Source organism: Thamnophis sirtalis, unplaced genomic scaffold, assembly GCF_051295495.1.
Source record: "Thamnophis sirtalis isolate CommonGarterSnake01/CBP01778 unplaced genomic scaffold, rThaSir2_p1.2 scaffold_2, whole genome shotgun sequence".
Taxonomy (NCBI): domain Eukaryota; kingdom Metazoa; phylum Chordata; class Lepidosauria; order Squamata; family Natricidae; genus Thamnophis; species Thamnophis sirtalis.
In genome coordinates this window covers 114727908-114751958 of record NW_028261382.1, presented here as the reverse complement: position 1 = coordinate 114751958, position 24051 = coordinate 114727908, and the positions used below count along the sequence as shown (strand labels likewise).

General features: G+C 41.1%; 1 protein-coding gene across 1 annotated transcript in view; it reads left to right on the top strand.

The window, feature by feature from the left end:
- COL14A1 (collagen type XIV alpha 1 chain) overlaps window positions 1-24051 on the top strand; it is a 141835-nt gene that overhangs the window by 49189 nt on the left and 68595 nt on the right. The window contains exons 14-28 of the mRNA XM_087703567.1: window positions 793-919; window positions 5176-5315; window positions 6843-6975; window positions 8452-8523; window positions 9297-9439; window positions 12562-12691; window positions 12810-12932; window positions 14555-14704; window positions 16041-16157; window positions 18060-18206; window positions 18977-19051; window positions 20577-20716; window positions 21304-21427; window positions 21679-21822; window positions 23205-23369. Of these exons, the coding sequence (XP_087559693.1) occupies window positions 793-919; window positions 5176-5315; window positions 6843-6975; window positions 8452-8523; window positions 9297-9439; window positions 12562-12691; window positions 12810-12932; window positions 14555-14704; window positions 16041-16157; window positions 18060-18206; window positions 18977-19051; window positions 20577-20716; window positions 21304-21427; window positions 21679-21822; window positions 23205-23369 (1930 nt within the window). The remainder of the gene's footprint in view (window positions 1-792; window positions 920-5175; window positions 5316-6842; window positions 6976-8451; window positions 8524-9296; window positions 9440-12561; window positions 12692-12809; window positions 12933-14554; window positions 14705-16040; window positions 16158-18059; window positions 18207-18976; window positions 19052-20576; window positions 20717-21303; window positions 21428-21678; window positions 21823-23204; window positions 23370-24051) is intronic.

The window sequence follows — 24051 nt, the reverse complement described above, 5'->3', positions numbered from 1 at the left end:
GAGCCTTATGCCAGGCTTCAAAAGAAATCCGGGTATTTATCAGGAGCTTCATGTCGTCATGGACCAAATGTAGCCAACTCTGACATCACTTAATTTATGTCCCGGCTTTGACCTTGTTTCCTCCCTTCCCCCAAGGTGTGTCATCAGTCACATTCTCCAACGAAGCAATTTCGCGGGTTGTAGAGATCACTCCCCTATGGCAACTCAAGAGCAGGCCAGGGATACTTTGCGAGTTAACAATCACCTTTAGCAACCGTTTGACAAGCAAAGCCAATGGGGAAGCCAGGTTCCCTTAACAACCCTGTTACTAACTTAACAGCTGCAGTGATTCACTTAACAACTATGGCAAGAATAGTCACTAAATGGGGCAAACCTAACTTAACAACTGTCTCACTTAGCAACTGAAAATTGGAGCTTAGCTATAGTCGTAAATCGAGGACTAACCGTCATGATTTGGATAACATTCTGCTTCCAACCATCCCTGAATGATGAGTATGTCAGCACCTGCCCTCTTTTCTCTGCCCCTCCTTTCCATTTAGCTAAAGGGGGGTAAACCCTTTATTTCCCCATCTTACAGATTGTTCCTTTCTGTAAGATGGGGAATTTGCCAAGACACTGATTGATGCAGCCTGGGGTCTAACCCAGGTTCTCTTTTTCACTTGTGAAGTCATCACTGGGTAAAGAATTAAACCAAGCCTCTTTCCTATTCTTGACGTAGATATGGATTTTCCGTCCTCATGTAAATGTGGATTTGTAACCACTTTTCTCATTCCTGTCGCCTTCCTGATGCAGGAAGAAGTTGATCAAGTGTCAGCACACATTCTGAAGAGCTTGACATCTCTCACTGAATATACTGTAGCCGTTTTCTCCCTCTATAGTGAGGGTCAGTCTGAGCCACTCACGGGAAGCTTTAGCACAAGTAAGTCTCGCTTCATGTCTGTGGAGATTCTCTATCATCCAGGCCATGGTTGTTGTTATGTATTGAATGCATACAGTTGTGTGAAGCCGTGCTAAAGTGAAACTAACCTTCAGATGGCGCTCACTGTTAGCTCCAACTGTTTTGGAGGGAAACTTTGAACAATCATATTTGGGCGGGTTTTTCAAGCATTATGATTGGTTAAGACCATGTGGGGCCAGAGTATAAATTACAGGCATTTGCCTGCAGTTCCTCGGTACCAATTTTGAGTCAATAAATGCTGCTGTAGCTATGCTGGTCTGGTTCTTGCCTATTAAAGCCCACTACACAATAGTTGTGCCAAAGGTGCTTTTCCAAAAGGCAACTGGGTTTTTTCTCCCTTTCTTCAGTTCTGACTGAATGGTGTGGAATAGAAGGATTTGTATCAGTGGTAGGATTCAAAAAAAATGTTCTACCGGTTCTGTGGGCGTGGCTTGGTGGGCGGGATGTGCCTTGGTGGGCGTGCCTTGGTGGGCGTGGCTTGGTTGGCGTGGCAGGGGAAGGATACTGTAAAATCTCAATTCCCCACTCACTCCAGGGGAAGGATACTGCAAAATCCCCATTTCCTCCAAATAAGCTTGGACTTGGGAGGCAGAGAAAAGATGAGGGCTACTGCTCCAAACTTTCAGTACCTGTTCTCCAGAACTGGTCAGGACTTGCTGAATACCACCTTTTATTTGTATTCTTTGCAGTCATCTGGTCATTAGCACTTTGAAGTTTGGTTACTGAGAAGCATTGAGGCCACTTGTGGATTTATCTGTATCCTCTGGGTCACCTGAATCAGAGTGGAGATGGATATGGGACTTTCTTGGGACTGCTAAGTCTCTCTGCATTTTTGAAAGCAGTCTAGCTATAGTCCCAATATTCTCCTACTCTTCTGGGGTTCCACCACAAAACCGCGCTCAACTAAATTGCGCCCGATTAAACCGCGCCCGACTAAACCGTGTCGCTGACATCATCAACAGGGCGACAACAGCGCGGAGACAGAAGCACGCTGTAAACCCTAAACCTAAAATTAACACCTAAACCTAAACCTAACCCCCCTAAACCTAATCCTAAACCTAATCCTAATCCTAAACCTAACCCTTAACCTAACCCTAACCCTAACCCTTAACCTAACCCTAACCCTAACCCTAACCCTAACCCTAACCCTAACCCTAACCCTTAACCTAACCCTAACCCTAAACCTAACCTTAACCCTTAACCTAACCCTAAACCTAACCCTAAACCTAACCCTAAACCTAACTCTTACCTTAAGTTGAATCGGCTTGCTTTCAAAGCGCCCTTCTTCGCGCTGGCTGTTGTCGCCCTGTTGATGACGTCAGCGACGCGGTTTAATCGGGCGCGGCTTAGTCGAGCGCGGTTTTGACGGGTCACGCTCTTCTGGAAGGAACGATTTGGTTTTATTCATATTTTCTGAAGAAAAGGAGTTTATAGCTCTCGATTTATACACTTGACAGCTTGGAAACCTTATTGAAAACGAATGCAGATGAAAACATGGCCTAATATCTTGGTTAAAGTTGGGTTGCTGCAAGAAGAATGAGAAAGTTGAATACAGGACGCTTGAAGTCAAGTTGTTTTGTGCCAGTTCCCTGAACAAACTGTGTAGATGTGTAGTTCTGTGTGAAGAACCCACAAGTTCATCACATAGATATTACTTTCTGACTGCAGAGGCTTTTTAAAAAGAGAAATTGCAAACATAACGTCATTACTTTTTAGAACTTTTAAGCATCTCAAGGAAGAAATAAAAAAAAATATCAATAGGATTTTGATGTATTTTTTTTCTAATTTCAAAAAAAGAGGCAAAATGCAAATATTTTATTGCAACGTTATATAGAATTCAGGGTTGCAATTGCAGAAGACAATTCAGATTCTAATTTTCAACTTTTTTCTATATAGGTAGTCCTTGATTTGCAGCTGTTCATTTAGTGACTGTTCAAACTGACAACCACACTGAAAAACCTGACTTACGATCGTTTTTCACACTTACAACTGTGGCAGCACCCCCATGGGTGTGTGAGCAAAATTCAGGCACTTGGCAATTGGCATGTATTTATGACGGTTGCAGTGTCCCAGGGTCACATGATCACCATTTGTAACCTTCCCAGCTGGCTTTTGACAAGCAAAGTCAGTGGGGGAAGCCAGATTCATTTAACAACCACTTAATAGTAGTGACTGTGAGAGGGATCTTGGAGCCCTAGTGGACAACCATTTAAATACGAGCCAGCAGTGTGCAGCAGCTGCCAAAAAAGCCAACACAGTTCTAGGCTGCATAAACAGAGGGATAAAATCAAGATCACGTGATGTGTTAATACCATGTTATAATGCCTTGGTAAGGCCACACTTGGAATACGGCATCCAGTTTTGGTCGCCACAATGTAGAAAAGATGTGGAGACTCTGGAAAGAGTGCAGAGAAGAGCAAAAAAGATGATTAGGGGACTGGAGACTAAAACATATGAGGAACGGTTGCAGGAACTGGGTATGTCTAGTTTAATGAAAAGAAGGACTAGGGGAGACATGATAGCAGTGTTCCAATATCTCAGGGGCTTCCACAAAGAAGAGGGAGTCAAGCTATTCTTCAAAGCACCTGAGGGTAGAACAAGAAGCAATGGGTGGAAACTAATCAAGGAGAGAAAGCAACTTAGAACTGAGGAGAAATGAGTTATGAGTTATGAGTTTATTATTTATAGGCCGCCCTTTTCCCTGAGGGGACTCAGGGCGGCTTACAATTTATAGGGAAAGGGGGGGGGGTACAAGACAATAAAACAATAAACATGAAAACAGTGCAAGTAAAAAATAAAACACAACATTCATCATTCGGGTGGGGCTGGTTACGATTTTTATCCCCAGGCCTGACGGGATAGCCAGGTCTTTCCTGACAGTGAGAACAATTAATCAGTGGAACAACTTGCCTCCAGAAGTTGTGAATGCTCCAACACTAGAAGTCTTTAAGAAGATGTTGGATAGTCATTTGTCTGAAACGGTATAGGGTTTCCTGCTTAGGCAGGGGGTTGGACGAGAAGACCTCCAAGGTCCCTTCCAACTCTGCTATTGTATTGTATTGTATTGTATTGTATTGTATTGTATTGTATTGTATTGTATTGTATTGTATTGTATTGTATAATTCACTTAACAACTGAAGTGATTCATTTAAGAACTGTAGCAAAATAGGTAATAAAATGGGGCACAACTGACTTAACAGCCATCTTGCTTAGCAATGGAAATGTTAGAAATTGAGGACGACCCGTAAATGGTTATTGTTTCACGAACATTGCTTTTAGTACAGTAATATATGCAGTGGCCAATCAGTTCAACTTTTAAACATTCTGTAGAAAGTTTAGTGCATCTGTTTACATTCCATAGTGTTGGAAGCAATTTCAGATATTTATTTATTATTTATTTATTTATTTATTTATTATTTATTTATTTATTTATATTTATTTATTTATTTAGTTTGTCAAACATGTACGAGCTAACAGGTATAAGTATAAACATGGACATGGACACAGGAAATTGATACGAATAAATGGGGACAGTAGGACAAGGATGGTAGGCATGCTGGTGCACTTATGCACACCCCCTTACAGACCTCTTAGAAATGGGGTGAGGTCCACAGTAGACAGTTTAAGGTTAAAGTTACGGGGATGTAACAACAGAGCCAGGTAGTGCATTGACTGTTCTGTTGCTGAAGTCATATTTTCTGCCATTGAGTTTGGAGCGGTTTACCTTGAGTTTGTATCAATTGTTTGCCCGTGTATTATTGCGGTTGAAGCTGAAGTAGTTATTGACAGGTAGGACGCTGTAGCAGACAATTTTGTGTATTATGCTTAGGTCAGACTGTAGGTGGTGTAGTTCTAGGTTGTCCAAGCCTAAAATTTCAACCCTGGTGGCATAAGATATTCTGTTGTTAGCAGAGGAGCAGAGGACTCTTCTGGTGAAATACCTCTGGACTCGCTCAATTGTATTAATGTCCGATGTACAGTGTGGATTCCAGGCAGATGAGCTGTATTTGAGAATTGGTCTGGCAAAGGTTTTGTATGCCCTAGTTTGCCGTGCAATGTTACTGGAGAAGAAGCTTCGCAAAATCAGGTTAACAACTCTTAATGCCTTTTTGGCAATGCTGTTTCAGTGAGCTCTGGGGATTAGGGAACAAAGTTAAATTAACAAAGTTTGAGACACATTTGGAATCCTTCTGTTGTTTTTTTTCTCCATCTTGCAGAGAAAGTTCCGTCACCTGAATTTTTGGAAATCATTGAAGTATCTACTGAAAGTTTAACAGTAAGCTGGAAGCCACCATCCTCTGATGTGGCTCTTTACCGTCTAGCATGGATTCCATTGGCTGGCGAAGAAGCTGATGAGGTAAGGATGTCCTTGGCCCTCACAGGCTTTTTGTTACAGCAAGCTGAACTGCTGGTGATGGACTGTGGTTTGTCCATTTTAAGAAGCAGAGTCTCGGTAGTTGGGATGACGAAATAGATGAGTACATTTGTGAAAAGCATGCAAGCAATTGATTGTCCGTTCATTTATTTATTTGCATCCTGTTTTTATTAGTTTTACAAATAACTCAAGGCAGCAAATATTCTGTATCCAACACATACACCTCCTCCTATTTTATCCGTAACAACAGCCCTGTGACGTGAGTTGGGCTGAGAGAGAGTGACAAGCCCCAAGTTATGTAACTGATTTTCATACCTAAGGTGGGACTAGAACTCAGCGGCCCTTATGATCGGCCCAAAGTTACCCGGCTGGCTTTCGTGGCTGAGGTGGGACTAGAACTCATGGTCTCCTGATGATTGGCCCAAAGTCATCCAGCTGGCTTTCGTGCCTAAGGAGGGACTAGAATTCACAGTCTCCCACTTTGTAGTGTGGTGTCTCAACAACTGGACCAAAGTGGCTCTCTTTTGCTCTATTCTATTTAAAAACTCATCTACTCAGATTCTTATGAAGACAAAACAGTGCCAAGAGAAAGTCTTTGAGGAAAACGCCTCAAGGAATATTTGCACAAGTATTTGCACCTTCTCCTGAGGTATGGCTGGCCCCCACCCTGTTGCTTTTCCAAAAGGCTTCCAAAACATGACTTTTCAGTGGTCCTGGGACTATTTCAGGGTTCCAAGTAACACCCCTAATGAAAGACGTTTTATTAGAGTGTCTAATATTTATTTTATTAAAGATAATCATATTGGCCCACTTGGGAAAACCCGAATCTGAAAGCTGCCAAGGTTTTCCCACCCAAATGAAAGTTGAAGTTCCTGCCCAGCACCCACATGTCCATCACATGGTCCAATCAGGCACCGTCCCAACTGGAGATGCCTCCCAGTCACACCACTCAAGGTGCTAGGCAAGATGTCCTTGACTCTCTGAGAAAGGAATGTTATTTTGACTATACCTCCCATACCCCATATAATCCCCTCCCATTTTCCCACAGCATTGAATGTGGCAGGCCTGTAGGCCCAATGCAAAAGATCACTTCCAGGCCTGAGAGACTATGAATGGAACTGGAGTTTATTGAGTGACTGATTTTATTGGGCCGTTGCTCCTCTGGGGTTATGGATAGATTTTTAAAAATGGATTTTTACTATATATGGCAAATTTTTTAAAACTTTTCTGGAATCACTTATGTGTGAATTGGGCAGTTGTATAAATGTGTTTAAGAAATCAGTAATAAATAAGTACAAATTTAGGGAGTCGACAACTAAAGGAACTAAATGAAGAATGAGCACGCTTAATGGGTGTTCAATGCAGATCAATTAGTTCATCAAGGGATGTGAAGAACATTTATCAATGTATCCGGAATGCGGAAAATGAGCTAGATCTCCCTGGACAGGTTCCAAAAGGACTATAATTCACCTCTCTGCCTTCTTAAACCTCCCGTTCTATCTGTTTCAGATCATCTTAAGTGGAGATGTGGACACTTACGAGGTCGAAGGCTTGCTACCCAATATGGAATACGAGGTGTCCTTGGTGGCCCTCTTTGATGATGAAAGTGAAAGTGATGTTGTTGCTGTACTTGGGAGCACACGTAAGATGGGAAATACTACGGTTATCCTTCCTATAATATTTCTCAATATATACTTTAAAAAGCCAACACTCAGATATATCTCTGGTTACCTCTGTCTTCTTACCAAAGTCCCGATGTACAGAACAATGCTTCATGCTCATTTGGCTACTGAAATGTAGTCTACTGCATCTAAAGCAGGGGCGGGTTCCTGCTGCCATTACTACCAGTTTGGCGGCCGAAAAATGTTGCGTGCACGGCAAACGCACGCTCGGCGTGTGTGCGCATTTGCACTTAAAATGGTCTGAGCATGCGCACAACATTAAAAAAAGGAATAAAAATTACATTTTTTTCAATGAAGATTGTTGTGCGCATGTGCAGAACAGAAAATCAAGATGGCGCCGCCGAGGATAGAACCGGTACGGTCACGTGTCTGCTGGAGTTACTACCTATTCGGCCGAACCGTACCATACCGGTAGGAACCCGCCTTTGATCTAAAGGGGTGTTTCCTGGCTGGCTGTGGGATTCTGGGTGTTCTATCTTCAATGGGGCCAAGGTTGAGAAACACTAGTCTAGACATTCAGAAGAGATGCTGAGTTGAAATTTGATCTGAGGGGTCCTTGGTGCCTTCTGAGCTTCCTTGTTTTCTTGCCAGAAACAGTTTCATTATCTAAACTAGGTAATGTCGTCAGTGTTAGTCTGATGGAATTACCTAGTTTAGAAACTAGTCTGATCACTAGCACTGATGATGTTACCTAGTTTGAGTGTTCTGACCCCCCTCCTTCGCTCGTTCAAAGACGACAGGCAGACAGACTTAAAAGGAAATAACTTTATCAGTCCTCGGCTCAGACTGGCTGCGAGCCCAAAATAAACATAGATAAAGTCTCTTTCAAACAAGGGTTACGCAGCAGAATGCAGAAACAAAACTCTTATAGCACCAAGTTTTCAAGAAGCAAAATCACTTCTCCAAGTGTCTCACAAACTCAAACAGGATCGGAACGGAATTCTCCATAAACGAACGACAAACGTTGACTTCTGCAACCAGGGCGTGGCACCATCAGTCCTTTTATCTCCAGAAGACCACACTAACGAGCCCCAGCTGCATTGTTATTCCTGCATCCCGACTCAACTCACAGCAAACGTCTGCTGAGTCACAACATTGGGTAATGAAATGTCTGCAAGAAAACAAGAAAGCTCAGAGAGCACCAAGGACCCCTCATGTCAATACTGAGCTATAAATATTCTTCTTTATTAGTCAAATTTGATCATCGTGGAAACAACTCAGTTCTCGTCTCCTAGTATAGCTCCATCCAGAGTTCTTCCTTTTAAAACTCTGCCAGTTAATCCAGATTTTGCTTTAACCTGACTTCATCTTCTCCAGTCGCAATATTCTGCATCAGAATGCCATATAGATAAACCTATATAAGAAACATATAGTAGCTGTTGTTAGTATGAAATCTGGAGTGAATTATGCTTTTCTGTTGCTTCCCTCCCCCCCAGTTGAAATATTGACTACTGAAGTAACTACTATTACTACAGAAAGTACTACTACTCCTCAGCCTACAACAGCAGGTAAAAAATATATTTTAAAAAATGAACACATATGTAAGTCAACGGGTGATTAGTTGTCATTAGTCAGAACAAGGGGTTACAATGACTCAGTGGTTAAAGATGCAGGGTTTGTCAGCTGGAAAGCTGCCAGCCTTGGTTTGAGACCCGAACAACAGGTGATGGGGTGAGTGCCCATTCCTTGCCCCAGCTCCTGCCCACCTAACGGTTCGAAAGCATGCAAATGCTAGTAGATAAATAGGTACCACTTAAGAGCCGTGGTGGTGCAGTGATTAGAATGCGTTACTGCTGCCTGCCAGCTGCCTGCAGTTCAGCAGTTCGAATCTCACCAGGCTCAAGGTTGACACATCCTTCCATCCTTCCAAGATTGGTAAAATGAGGACCCAGATTGTTGGGGGGCAATATGCAGACTCTGTAAACCACTTAGAGAGGCCTGTAAATTTACATTAGGAAAAGAAGAAAAAAAAGGTTTTGGCTTCTGCACAGCACATTTTTGCCAAAAACAGGCCTGTTTTTGGCAAAATGCACCCTTTTTGGCCTGCAGAGTGCTTCTGGAATCCTGGGAGGGTGAAAACGTAATGCACGGAAGGCATGGGGCCCCCAAAATGCCCCTATTGGGTCTATAAGCAGCGCCTAAATTTTCACCCACTTTTAGGGTGGAAGTGTGTTTTATACTCTGAAAAATATGGTAACTGGTGTGGGGAGGCAATGTAGTGCCCTCTGATATGCAGACTAGATGCTTCAAAAGCTGTTTGAAATGTCTGTCGTTCTGGTAGTCTTTCGGACAGGAATAAAAAATCTCATGGTCGAAGATGAAACTACCTCAAGTCTGAAAGTCAAATGGGATATTACGGACCTCAGTGTTTCCCAGTTCAGGGTGACGTATATGAAGGCTGATGGTGGTCATGGGGAGGAAACGGTAAGGATGATGATCTGACAGATACTTGTTTTGAAAGCTCAGCTTGGACTTTTAAAGAATTATTGGAATTATTGGAATCAAAGGGAACATTCTCCCCTTGATAAGTATCGATTGCCTGCATAATGTAAGCTTCTTTTTGCTAGTATTGTTTACTTATCTATATAAAAAGATATATGTCATCAACATCCAATGCATTCTGCAATTTCATAAGCCAAAACCCTACAAGGCCTGGACTTACAAATGATAATCAATAGAAAGAAAGATAGTGCTCAAGTTGCAACCATATCTGTGACTGGAATTTTCATTGCTAAGCTAGATGGTTGTTAAGTGAACCACACCTGATTTTTCCCCCCATGATGATTGAGCAAATTACTGCAGTTGTTAAGTGAATTTAGCAGTCATTACCTGAATCTGGTTTCCCCCTGTTGACTTCCTTGTAGGAAGTTTGCTTGGAAGGTCACAAATGAGAAGCATTTTGTCTGCAACCATCGTAAATACATACTAGTTGCCTAGGGCTCAAATTCTGATTACGTAGCTATGGGGATGCTGCGATGGTCATAGGTGAGAGAACCAGTCAGAAGTCACTTTTTCAATACCTTTCAAACAGTTGCTAAACAAATCCTGTTGCATTAACAGAGAGATCAATCAAGTGAGGTACTAATACCACTCTTTAAAGCCTTAGTAAGACCATGCCTAGAATACTGCAACCAGTTTTGATCACAACACTATAAAAAAAGATGTGGAGACTCTAGAAAAAGTGCAGAGAAGAGCAATCAAGATGATTAGGAGGCTGGAGGCTAAAACATATGAAAAACAGTTGCAGGAACTGCGTATCTCTAGTTTAAGGAAAAGAAGGACTAGGGGAGACATGATAGCAGTGTTCCAATATATCAGGGGTTGCCACAAAAAGAGGGAGTCAAACTATTCTCCAAGGCACCTGAGGGTAGAACAAGAAGCAATGGGTGGAAACTGATCAGGGAGAGATTCAACCTGGAAATAAGGAGAGGTTTTCTGACAGTGAGAACAATCAACTGATGGAGCAGCTTGCCTTCAGATGTTGTGGGAGTTTCATTACTGGAAGCTTTCAAGAAGAGAGTGGACTGCCATCTGTCAGAAATAGTGTAGGGTCTCCTGCTTGGGCAGAGGGTTGGACTAGATGACTTACAAGGTCCCTTCCAACTCTGTTAATCTGTAAATCAAAGGATTGATATGAAAAGTTGAGGAGGACTTTTCTTCTGCTATGTTCCAAATGGATGATGGGGAGGTGTCTTGTGCCATTTACTAGACACAAAGTTCAACAAACCCTTTTTTCTTCCTGCAAGCAGGAGGTGTGGGATTCTCCATTCACATGGAGAGCATGGTGAGCTAACACTTACTGTGCCACCCATCATAGATTTGACCCAATTTGCTTCAAGGTTCTCCAAATGAAAAATCTTGCGCTTGCAGTCCACTTGAAGAAGAGTGGACTTCGACTCCCAGAATTCCCAGTTGGCAACCCCACCGCGACCAAATTTGCTAGTAATGAATGTGATTGCATAACATTATGCCTACTAATTCTGGGTTGTTTAGACGTGAGGACTAATGGGTTAAACCTTTTAGACACCGAGTGCCCAAACTGCACCTACACATGCCCAAACTGTAATGGTATGTGCACATGTGCGTGCAAATGCATGCACACGCAGACACATGCACAAATGTGCACATGTGTGGAGGTGCACCCATGCGCAGCAGAGACCCAAAGACCAGATAGCCTGTGGGAGGTGGGACATCCCAACACTGGTAGCACAGCAAGATCTTTTTCTTTTGTGAGCTTCTGTTTCGTCATTTGCATGGAGGGCATTGTGTGCCACATTTCATCATAACCGAGTTAAACCCAAACCCCATGGCCTTAAGAAGAAATCTGAAAAAAAAGAGGGACTTGTTTTGAAATAGGGATAATGAGGATAGAAAAAAAATGTTAGCGGCTTAGAGGAGAAATCATTATGAACCAAAAGTCCATTCTGCTTTCATCTGTTGATTTAATACTTCGCAAATGGTTGCTATCCACCTTGAGAACTCTCTGATGGAGACATGAAATAAATAGATGAAAGCATTTCAGGCAGCTGGGCATGAGAAAGCTGGAAGGAAATTACAACAGGGAACAAGGACTGAAAGATTTACAGATACCATGGACCATAAAATGATTTTGAATTCTAGCCAAGCTGTTGATTCAATCTTCTCAGCCCATCGGTTCTGTCTTACAGCAGCTTCACTGGTCCCTCACTTATTTTCTGGACACCATTCAAAAAGGTTACACATGTGAAGCCCTCTTACAACTATTTGAAAGAAGCATTGTTTCATCAGAACCTGCCCAGTTTTACTATCTGGGAGAGCGGCCTTTTTTCTCAGCTCCACCTCCCTTATCTGATGCCAACAAGAAAAGTTGCATTTTCTTGGTGGCTGTTTCAAATCTTTGGATTTTGGGGGCATAGGAGGCAGGTTAAAGTCAATTCAAATCTCTAGGAAGTATGTTCAATAAATAAATGACCCGGGAAGTCATTGCATAAAGTGAATTTTTCTCTCCTCCTGTGAATATCAGGATAATTTCATAGCATACTTTCATTACAGTCTGTTTTCCTCTCAACATAATTACTTGTGAATGCGGGAGGGATATGTTATATTCACTGTCCAGAAGATAAGAATCTTATGGAAATTAAAGGAGTGGGGCGGATATGCAAAATACTTTGTTGGAAGAAATGTCCTTCAGGGTTCAGTTCAGTGATGGGATTCAGCCAGTTCGCACCACTTTGGGAGAACCGGTTGTTAAGTTTCTGAGCAGTTTGGTAAATTGGCTGTTGGAAGAAATCATTAGGGCAGAGAACCGGTTGTTAAATTATTTGAATCCCACCACTGGTTCAGTTCCAAAGACACTAGAAACAGTGCTTGGGCTAGATGACCAACAGGGGTCTGACTAGATAACCTCCAAGGTCCCTTCCAACTCTCTTACTGTTAATCCTGTATGCATGAACACAAAGTTGCTTTGTGTTCTCTGCTCTTTTTTGTTTTTTGTTTATTATAGTCAAGCCTGAAAGACATCATACGATGCAGTTGTAATATTTGTTTTTAATGTTTCTTCCATCCAGGTTACAGTACCTGTGAGGCAAAACAATGTGCTTCTTCAGCCTTTGCTCTCAGACACTGAATACAAAATTATGGTCACCCCAATCTATGCTGATGGAGAAGGAGTTAGTTTGTCAGCTCCAGGAAAAACTTGTGAGTACAAAGTTTTAAAGGCTCAAATATTAGCAACTGCTTGTATTTAATTAAGCTGTTTCTCTGAGACGTTTTGAGAAAAATATATAACTTACAATGTGCTTCTCTCCCATCTTAGTGCCTCTTTCTCCTCCACAAAATCTAAAAGTCTCTGATGAATGGTACAACCGATTAAGGATTAGCTGGGATGCGCCTCGATCCCCCACGATGGGGTATAGGATTGTATATAAACCTGTGAATAGTGAGTGCTTGAAATATTTGCCTGTCTGATATATTTATATATTGTGTAGCTAAGTTATACTTTGTGTAAATAATGTTCCTTCCTAATTCTCACCAAATTATTCTTCTCTACACAGATAAGATACAAGATATATTTTCTTCTTGTAATTGGGAGAAAAGTTGCTGGATTTTTGAGGGTGTGGAAAAACAATTGAAAGGGGAAATAATAATTTATTAAACTTGCACGCCGCCCAATATTCAATGATTCTGGCAACCCACGACAATCCAAGAAATTACAATGAAATAAATAAAACATAAAACTCGCAAGCATGATGAAAAAGGGTCTCCCTCGCCCTCAGCAAAAGCTTGGGAGAAGAGTCAACTTTTTGCAGCTCTCCTAAACAAAGAAATGTTTAAAAAATGTTTCTCTTTTCCCCCCGGAAGTTCAGAGATTAGAGTGTGTAAAATAAACAAATGATCTGTGAATAGACATGAAAAAGCCAGTTTGTTGTAATGGTTAAAACGCTGTCTTAGAAACCAGGATATTGCGAGTTCTAATACTGCCTTAAGTATGAAAGCTGTCTGAGTGACTTTGGACCAATCACCAGGAAGCTGTGAGTTCTAGTTCTGCCTTGGGCATAAGGCCAGCTGGATAACTTTGAGCCAATCACCAGGAGATTATGCATTCTAGTCCTGCCTTGGATATGGAAGCCAACTGGATACTCACACTGCTCCAGTACAATCTTAGTTTCTTTGGTGTCCCAGCTTCATGGCAGTCATAATGACTGCCTTGTCTTCATCTTTGGCAAGCAGGGAAGAAACCAGTAGTGGGTTCCAGATCCCAGGCCCGGTGGCATCCACATGGACGTGTGCAGTGCGCACATGCGTCTTAGCGCCTCCGTGAGCCTCTGTGATGCTCCAGCTGCTCAGCAGAGCATCGTGCAGGTGCTGTACGTGCTGTGCATGGAAGCGCTGAAGACCTAAAAGACTGGTTAGGAGCTCGGGCGAGCGGAATGGTATCTGGTGCTCCTGCCAGGCTCTGGTACGCCCGTACTGGGGCGTACCACCTGCAACCCACCACTGGAAGAAACTCTGAGTCCAGCGCAAGAGCTGCTGCTCTCTGTGACCTGCAGAGTGCCCTTCCTTTGTGTGTCACCCCCTATGGGGTGACTTTAGCCCCTTGGGGGGCCCTCCGATGAAGAGGAATCGGTATCTGGATGCAGAGCCCCACTCCCCTGCATTGATCTCGCAGCGACATCACCAGAACTGGATGATTATGAGCCAGTCATTTACCCTCAGCCCCCCCACCCACTTCACAGGGTTGTTGTTGTGGGAAAATAGGAGGAGGGAGGTGGATTGTGTAAGTTCACTGCCTCGAATTATTTACAAATAAATAGGTAGGATAAAATTACAACAAATATTAAACAAAAAAATAAATACATAATAGATCATATTTATATATCAAATGTATTTATTGTATCATTATAGGTCTCTTGCTAGGTATTCTTGCTTTCAAATTAAGGATCACTTTTGTGTATCAGAAAGTTATAATGGAACTTCCCAGCATCTTTAATCCAAATGCAGTGGGTTTTTTTGGTGGGGGGACGGACCATGTTGATCAAATCCCTCTCTTGTTTCTTTCAGTTTCTGGACCAGCACTTGAAACCTTTGTGGGTGATGAAGTCAACACTATCCTTATCTTGAATTTGCTTAGTGGAACAGAGTATAATGTTAAAGTATTTGCTTCTTACACAACTGGATTTAGTGAAGCCTTAACAGGTGTTGCCAAAACATGTAAGAACCTTGAGGTTTTTTGGAATCTTTATTTCCCTGGATCATATTTCACAGATTACTTTAGTAATCATTTGCTTTAGTAAGGAGTTATAATCTGCGTATAACACAAAGAATGAGGGTCTCACTTGGATACTTTTTTAGAAAACATCCACAGAAAGTGGAAGTTCACCGTTTAAAAATCAGATCCATTTTAATACATCTCTATTTAATTACTAAGAAGTGGTCAGTTCTATTCTTTGGAATAGTTTTACCATATGGATATTTGAAACCTGGTAATTGTTAACTCCTTTTCCTAACTTTCTTAGTTAAGCATGTTGTGCAAACACAAATGTCTATCGTAAATTGTGATCAGTGAGGAGTCCACAATCTATAGAGAGAAGAGTAATAAGACTAAAGTATGATTCTGGGGTTCCTGTCTCCAAAATCTTTGAAGGACTTCAGAGCAATGGTGGGTTCCTACTGGTTTGGCCTGGTTTGGCTGAACCGGTAGTATTTGGCGGCCTGGGTCACTGGAACCGACAGCGACCCAGGCCTGTCATGCCCCCAAACCATTTCTCTGGGCGGTGCTATAGGCAACACCATCTTGTTTTTTGCTTCTGCGCATGCGCAAAACAATTTTTATTGCACTGCGCACGTGCGGCATGCCCATGAGTGAACCAGCAGTAGTGACTGCCAGAACCCACCCCTGCTTCAGAGGTTATGCTTCAATTCCCCCTTGTCATCTCGATCCTTCTGTTTCCCATTCTTGGTGCTTGGATGAAAATGTCTTCTGCAGTCTGATGAAAGAGAGCATGTTCTTTCCATGTATTTCAGTGGAAAATAAAACGTTCATGAAATTCTCATTGCTTAAGTCTGATATTTGGGTGACCAGGTGACCAAGAGGTGTGTGTGGGGGGGGTTCTTCTCTACAGCCCTGTCTGTAGCAGTCCACAGCATTCTAGGTTTCTCAAAATTTAGAAATGAGGACATTTCTCCTGCAGATTCTTTCAAACCAGGAGGTGTGGACCGCAAGGGAGTCTTTGGAATGATGGAAACATCTGTAATATGAAACTCCACCACTATCTCCAACTATCAATTATGCTTAATGCACCATGAATGCAATGCAACAGAAGAACAAAAACTTTCTTTCACTCCAGAGATGGAGAATGTTGCAGAATCTGCAAGGCAGATTTTGGCATAACATTAAAAGTTCACCTCTTGCTTATAAGAGGAATTCCACTAAGCAAGAACTATGGTTCCTCTGATATCCAAATCACGACAAAATATGCCCTTTTCCTGTCTGATGTAATTGATAAAAAAGAATAATATTGTATTTGTATTTGTATTTTTTTTACAGTGTATTTGGGTGTGACAAATTTAGGAGCTTATCAAACCCGAATGACAAGCTTATGTGCCCAATGGCAGCCTCACAGGCACGCGACTGCTTACAGAATTGTAATAGAATCTCTTAATGGTAAGTCAATATATCATGCATACGTTGCTCAACTATTAAGGTGCTCCTGTTGACCAGGAATCTAATGTTTCTATTGAGAATCTTGAGGGAGCATATGTGGCGATGTCACCATTGCCTCTGTAGCCTTCAAGGCCATGAAAAGTTCCTCAGGAAAGTTCTTCAGGAATGTCCATGAGGTGACAACCAATATCCTTGGAGGACCTCTAAGGGAGGTGGATGGCTATTTCTGTACTTCTTTATCTTATGTAGAATGTGCCAGCTTGCTTGGGTGAGGTGTGCCAGTCTTTCTGGGTGGAGGAGTGGACAGTATAGCAAACATATAAATATTAGTGTCAAAAGTGTGTTCAGGGTTTCCTCTTGCTATGAGGGGTCCATCTTTATTCAGCTGAATTAACACATGAAGCTAATTGAGGCAAATACTTGAACTCTGTCTTTATTTACACCTGAAATTGGCAAAGCCCTCCCTATTTGACATGAGAAGACATTCAGGTAAGAGTCTCTTCTTATCTGAAAGGCAAGAGTTACGTAGTCAAAAGCTCTGAACTATTGAAACTGTCCTCTTAAAAGACTAAGTAATCTATTCTGGAAGCAATTTGTGGTCTTCATTAGGGCAGAGGTCTGACATCTCCATCATGGTATTGAGACACAAATGTACAGTACATGAAGACATCTCGCTTGGAGCTTAATAGTCTTGCTAAAAAAGTGCCTTACTTCTTTTAATTAAAAATGAATATGTGAGAAGTTGGTGTTTTTCAAACATAAAAAATGATGATGACCAATGCTAGGTGGTTTATAAGACTATTCGATTTCCATGCCTATCATAGCAGCCATTTTGTAAAATGAGCAAGTCACCAGGGCCACCATTTTACATGCCCACTGTTGACACTTAAAAGTCCAAACATGCTCACCTATCACAACCTGAAGTAAACTACTTTAGTTGTAAAGCATCAGGGAGAGGACCTTGAAGGAAATAGGCAAGAAGCATTGTAAAAGCAAAGAAGGCGGAAATATTCCTTAAGTCCTGGAAAAACCAGCTAGCATTTGGAAGAGATTCAGGGCAACCTCTCTCTGATTCACTAGGATAGGAGAAGAAAGAGAGAAAAACATAGTCAGCCTTGCAGGCAATGGTGGGATCTAGCCAGTTTAACAACCGGTTCGGTGATGGTGTGCTGCTCGTGCGTGCACTCTGCATGTGGCTGTACCTAACGTGCACTCGGCAAGCATCAGCAGTTTTAACAAAACTTACCTTTCACATTACTCCTGGGGAGTAACACAGCTGAGGTGCAGCAATCTGCTTTGCTGTGCGAATCAGCTGAGAGGATATAGGTAAGTAAAGTGCAGGGGCGGGTGGCTGGACCAACCTGATTGTTGGAGCGCACTGGTTCGCTTCCCAGCTAGAGCTACTGGTTCACCCAAATTGGTCAAACCAGCTGAATCCCACCTGTTTCTTGATTTGAAGAAGCTGACATTAGCAATAGCAATAGCAGTTAGACTTATATACCGCTTCATAGGGCTTTCAGCCCTCTCTAAGTGGTTTACAGAGTCAGCATATTGCCCCCAACAACAATCTGGGTCCTCATTTTACCCACCTCGGAAGGATGGAAGGCTGAGTCAACCCTGAGCCGGTGAGATTTGAACAGCCGAACTGCAGAACTGCAGTCAGCTGAAGTAGCCTGCAGCGCTGCATTAAACCACTGCGCCACCTCGGCTCTTTAGTAGATTAGAATTATGTTATCATGAACAAATATCAGAAACAAGAACCATTCATGTTCATAGACATAGTCCTCCTCCCTCACAGTTCAAAATATACTTGTGTTTAGGGTGTTGCTCTTTAAGCTGCTGTGTATTTTAGAAAATAACAATTAAAGTCCTGATCATTTAATGTTCTCCCTTTACTTTCAGATGGGGCAATAGAAGAAGAACCATTAGGTTGGGGAGCATCTAGGCATTGTTTCTATCAACTCTTTCCTGGCACAAAATATAATATCAGCGTTTACTCACAAGTTCAGGAATTGGAAGGGCCTGCTGTCAGTATAATAGAGGCAACACGTACGTGGATTATTTCTTATATAATGTTGACTCCGAATATTGTTCATGTGCTAATTGTCAGAAGTAAACAGAGATAGCAATAGCAATAGCAATAGCAGTAGACTTATATACCGCTTCATAGGCCTTTCAGGCCTCTCTAAGCGGTTTACAGAGAGTCAGCATATTGCCCCCAACAATCTGGGTCCTCATTTTACCCACCTCGGAAGGATGGAAGGCTGAGTCAACCCTGAGCCGGTGAGGTTTGAACCGCTGACCTGCTGATCTAGCAGTAGCCTGCAGTGCTGCATTTAACCACTGCGCCACCTTGGCTCTATCTATCTATTCCATCTGCCTATCTAATTTTCTGATTTATTTCCTATAGTTTCTTTTGATATACAAAGCATCAGAGACTTTGGAATTAGGAGCTTCATGAAGTGAAATTGATATCTATATTAGTTGGAATTTTGAGGAGTCAAACTTTAGATTCTTGTTCAAATATTGAAGAAAACACTTGTGATTAGCCAATGGTAGGGATAGGTCTGGTATCATTACTAGGGACTTATTTTTCTGCCTCTCACTGGTCAATAGACAAAATATTAGCTCCAGTACCTATGGATGTCTAGATTTTGAACTTGAGGAAAAATTTCGGATCTCTATAAATGGGATCTTGGTAGTTGTGCTTAGGACAATGTTTTTTTTAAATTCTTTCTCTTCAAACATCTCAGTAAGGCATATATAATATATCAACTGCCATTACTACATAATTCTTTCTAAATTTTCTCCATTTTCAGTGCCCTACCCAACTGAGCCACCACCAACTCCTTCGACCACCACTCCACCGCCTACGATTCCTCCAGCAAAGGAAGGTAATCTTTCTGTAAAGACAATACTAAGAGATTTTTTTTTAAAAAAAATATTATTTAACTATAGTATGGTAGTCCTTGAATTTTAATCACAATTGGAACTGGAACTTGGAGCAATGCAGTTAATGAACTGTGCCCAATTTTACAACTATTTTTGCTGTTAAGTAAATCACCCTGGTCATTTAACAAATATAATAGAATGGAATGGAATGGAACGGAACGGAACAGAATAGAATAGAATAGAATTCTTTATTGGCCAAGTGTGATTGGACACAGAAGGAATTTGTCTTTAGTGCATACGCTCTCAGTGTACATAAAAGAAAAAATACATTTGTCATGAATCATATGGTACCACAATTAATGATAGTCATGGGGTACAAGTAAGCAATCAGATCACACTAGGAAACAATCAATATAAGCCATAAGGATACAAGCAACAAAGTTACAGCCATGCAGTCATACAGTTATGCAAGCCAATCTCTTGTTGACATAAAAAAATATGGGTGGGAACAATGCAAGGAAGTATAGGGAAAGTGATTATATCATTTGGAGCCCAAGAATGAATTAGAATGGTACAGTATCTGTTTTGGTATTGGCTTGAAGATGGTCTTTATTTTAAATATGCAGTTTAAATACAGAAACATTTAAGAGTAAATAGGAAAAAGCACAATTCTTTTGGTAGTTCATGATGAAAGAGTAAGAAAACTAGTGAAGGACGTGAGAGTGACAAAACACTCTAAATATGGCACATATGAGTCATTGGTAGTTTCAAGCCATTTTTTTTGCTGTTAACAGGTCATTAAGAAACATATGAATATAAGAAAGAAGTTGTATTTCATGCCTGTTGATTTTGAGATAATGTATGATGAAGTGAGTGGGAGTGAATTATGAAAAATTCTTAGCAAGTCTAGAGCTAAAAGGCTGATTGATCACTTAGAGTACTGTATCAGGGAAGTAAAGCCTCGGGAATCAATAAAAGGTTCCACAAATGATTTGGCATTGCTCTCTTGGTTATTCAAAGTTTTATGGATAAATGTAGAATAGATGTTTGTGTGATATTTCGATATTAGATATTAGTGCTTGTTTGAACATGAATATGCAATATGGAAACATTGCTATATTGTTGACTGAGAAGCTGAATGATTTGCAGTGTTAGACAGTATGATGAAAAAATAACTATGGATCTGTACATCAAATTTTTATTATTTATTGTACATGTTATCTATCTCACCGTTGAGCGACTATTAAAGACCAAAGTAGCTGTATTTGATTAGGAAAACTAAATCCAAAATTGCAAATAAGACATGAAATTAAAATATGTAAATTAATTTGCATACCTTGATAGAATGCTTACTAAAACTTGGAAATTTGTGGAGCAATGTACAAAAGTAAAGAATAGTTTGTTGTTTATTATGAAGAATAAACGTTTGTCAAAATAAGGGAAACTGTTTGTGTATGTGGATATGATTCTGCCACAGGGAATCAGAGTTTCCTTTTTTATTTCAAACTACTTTGTATATTTTTGCAGTTTGCAAAGCTGCAAAGGCCGACCTGGTATTTTTGGTGGATGGATCTTGGAGTATTGGAGATTCAAATTTCAACAAAATAATTGGCTTTCTATATAGCACTGTTGGTGCCCTTGACAAGATTGGTCCCGATGGAACTCAGGTGAGCATGAGAGAAGATTCATTGAGAATATTAACATTTTAAAGTTAGCGTGAAATGTTTTCAATTATATCAAAATATAGTCACACTGAACAAACTGAAAGAATTAATCTGAAAAAATGTTTATTTTTCACATTCCGATTCCAACACAAAGACTCTTTGCCCATAGTTTTTAAACTGTACTTTTTTCATCCAGGTTAATTATGATCAAGATCAGGGGTTCCAAACTTGACAATTAATATTTGTGAACTTCAACTCCCAGAATTCCTCAACTAGCCATGAGAATTCTGGGAGTTGAAGTCCACGAATGTTAAAGGTGCCAAGTTTGGAGACCCCTTATCTACCTGAAAAAAGTACTCCTTTTGCCTGTTCTAAATCTCGACCAAATTAGCTTTGCATGACTCTGATATTTTGAAAAAGGGAGAAAATGTTCACACTTTCTTTAGTTTGATAATCAGCCATCGTTTTCTAAAATGACCTTGCTTCATGCTCCTTCCCATATCTGACTCATAGCCTGGGATTTTAAAAAAGTAAACTCCTCTTGCTAAATTGTGTACATGAATGATTATTAAGGTATCTTTCTTATTCAGGTGGCAATTGCCCAGTTCAGTGATGATACGAGGACAGAATTTAAATTGAATGCCTATAGAAGCAAAGAAACTCTACTAGATGCCATTCAGCACATAGCCTACAAAGGAGGAAACACCAAAACAGGTGGGTTGAATTGCCGGAAGAGTTACCGGTATAGGAGTTTACAAAGTTGAGTTCATTACAATTTTTCTTAGACAACCAATAATGGTTTAACAGTACATGATATTCATTCATTCATTCATTCATTCATTCTTTCTTTCTTTCTTTCTTTCTCTCTCTCTCTCTTTCTTTCCTTCCTACCTTCCTTTCTCTCCCTCTTTCTCCCTCCCACCTTCTTTCTTTCTTTGTTCCTCCCTCCCTTCCTTCCTTCCCAGGCAGAGCAATTAAACATGCTCAACAGATCTTATTTACCTTGGAGTCTGGGACCAGGAAGGGGATCCCAAAAGTTTTAGTAGTGATCACAGATGGACGATCTCAAGATGATGTGAACCAAGTTTCCAGAGAGATGCAACTGGATGGTAAGGATTCATTTTCTTAGGAAACCTTCACAATGTCATCAGTTTGATACACATGTGCCTGGCCTTCCTAAGGTAAATAAATAGATGACTCTGTTAACATATTTTTGTGAACTTAGCCAGTTATAGTTGATTCAATAAATCATGATTGAGCAAATAATTGTGTAGTATGGCTAAGACACTGAGCTTGTTGATCAGAAAGGTCGGCAGTTCGGCGGTTCGAATCCCTAGTGCCGCGTAACAGAGTGAGCTCCCATTACTTGTCCCAGCTTCTGCCAATCTAGCAGTTCCAAAGCATGTAAAAATGCAAGTAGAAAAATAGGGACCACCTTTCGTGGGAAGGTAACAACGTTCCATGCACCTTTGCCGTTTACTCATCCCAGCCACATGACCAAGGAGATGTCTTCGGACAGCACTGGCTCTTCGGCTTTGAAATGGAGATGACCACCACCCTCTAGAGTTGGGAATGATTAGCACATATGTGCGAGGGGAACCTTTAACTTATGTGTGATCCCCAATTCTTTGCATATCTGTTAGCTAATTGGACACTTAAATGCCACAAACACATATCTGGCATGTTTCTCAGAAGCAAACCTTCCACAGAATTAGCTTCCAAACTAATATTTACCATCGGTTTCTTCAACCTGGTGGAATCAAGTTTAGTTGGGGCTTGAACCCCTGTTATTTCACTCCTAAAATACTTCAGTTTACAACAGTGGTATGCCTGGCAGGGTAAATATTAGTGTTAGATAATGTGTTATTGAGAGAAATAAAGGAAATATGCTTCTTTATCCACTTGACTCAGATATGGGTCATTTCTGTTTCTAAAATAAACTTGGCCAGCCAAAGGAAATAAGATGCCAAAACCAATCTTTTTTTCTGAATATGCAGAAAGAATAAACAATGTTGATAAGAGCAAGGAGGTTATTTATGACCTGTTTTGGCCCTTGGAGAAAATTAGGTTTGGCCCAAGAAGTAGCTGGAGCAATCTTCTCCGATCTGCCTTCCGTTCAATTTATAGTATTGAACTATAAATACCCACCATTCTCTTAGATCAGGGGTGTCCAGTGTTGGCTACGTTAAAACTTGTGGACTTCAACTCCTAGAATTTCCAGCTTGGCTGAGGAATTCTGGGAATTGAAGTCCACAAGTCTTAAAGTTGCCAAGATTGGACACCCATGTCTTAAAGGAATTGCCTAGTCTACCACATTTGGAAGAGATGGGCTGAGGAAGCCTCAACTAGATTAATAAAATATATATTCAACTTTTATTTATATATTTACCAATTGACTGATCCCAGGAATGTTCCCTCCCTCCCTCCCTCCCTCCCTCCTTCCTTCCTTCCTTCCTTCCTTCCTTCCTTCCTTCCTTCCTTCCTTCCCCAGGATTCAGCATATTTGCCATTGGAGTTGCAGATGCTGATTATGCAGAACTGGTTAACATTGGCAGCAAGCCGAGTGACAGACATGTGTTCTTTGTGGATGACTTTGATGCCTTCAAGAAGATTGAAGATGAACTGATCACTTTTGTCTGTGAAACAGCCTCTGCAAGTTAGCAGTTGTTTTTTTTCTCTTCCTGCCTATTGCCCCATTTTTTAAAAAAAAAGCATTTTGCTAATGTGATCTTCAGAATGATAGTGTACAACATCTCATTCATTTCTCTTTGTGTGTACTTAGACTTAGTCCCATTAAGTTTAATGCTTTCTCCCAGATAAGTGTGCACTTGACGGTAGCATTATAGAAGTGTATGTTGCATTTATACACAATTTGGATGGTGCTCAAAATAGCTAATAACAATTTCAAACGTACTACTATAATTAAGTCAATAAAGCACATACAATGTGTAGAAAGTAAGAAACTGGTCCCATCATTTAAAAACTACTTCACCAAGTTGGATAGAATACTTTTATTTATGGTAAGATGAAACCCATTGAGAATGTATTTGGTCGCATTGACTGATGATCTCTGGAGAGCTAGGGATGGAGGCCATGCTTCCATCCTAGTTCTCCTGGACCTCTCAGCGGCTTTCGATACCATCGACCATGGTATCCTTCTGCGACGACTGCGGGAGATAGGGGTGGGCGGCACTGTCTTGCAGTGGTTCTCCTCCTATCTCTCAGACAGGTCGCAGTCGGTGTTAGTGGGGGGGCAGAGATCGTCCCTGAGGCCCCTAACCTATGGGGTACCGCAGGGGTCGGTCCTATCCCCCCTACTATTTAACATTTACATGAAA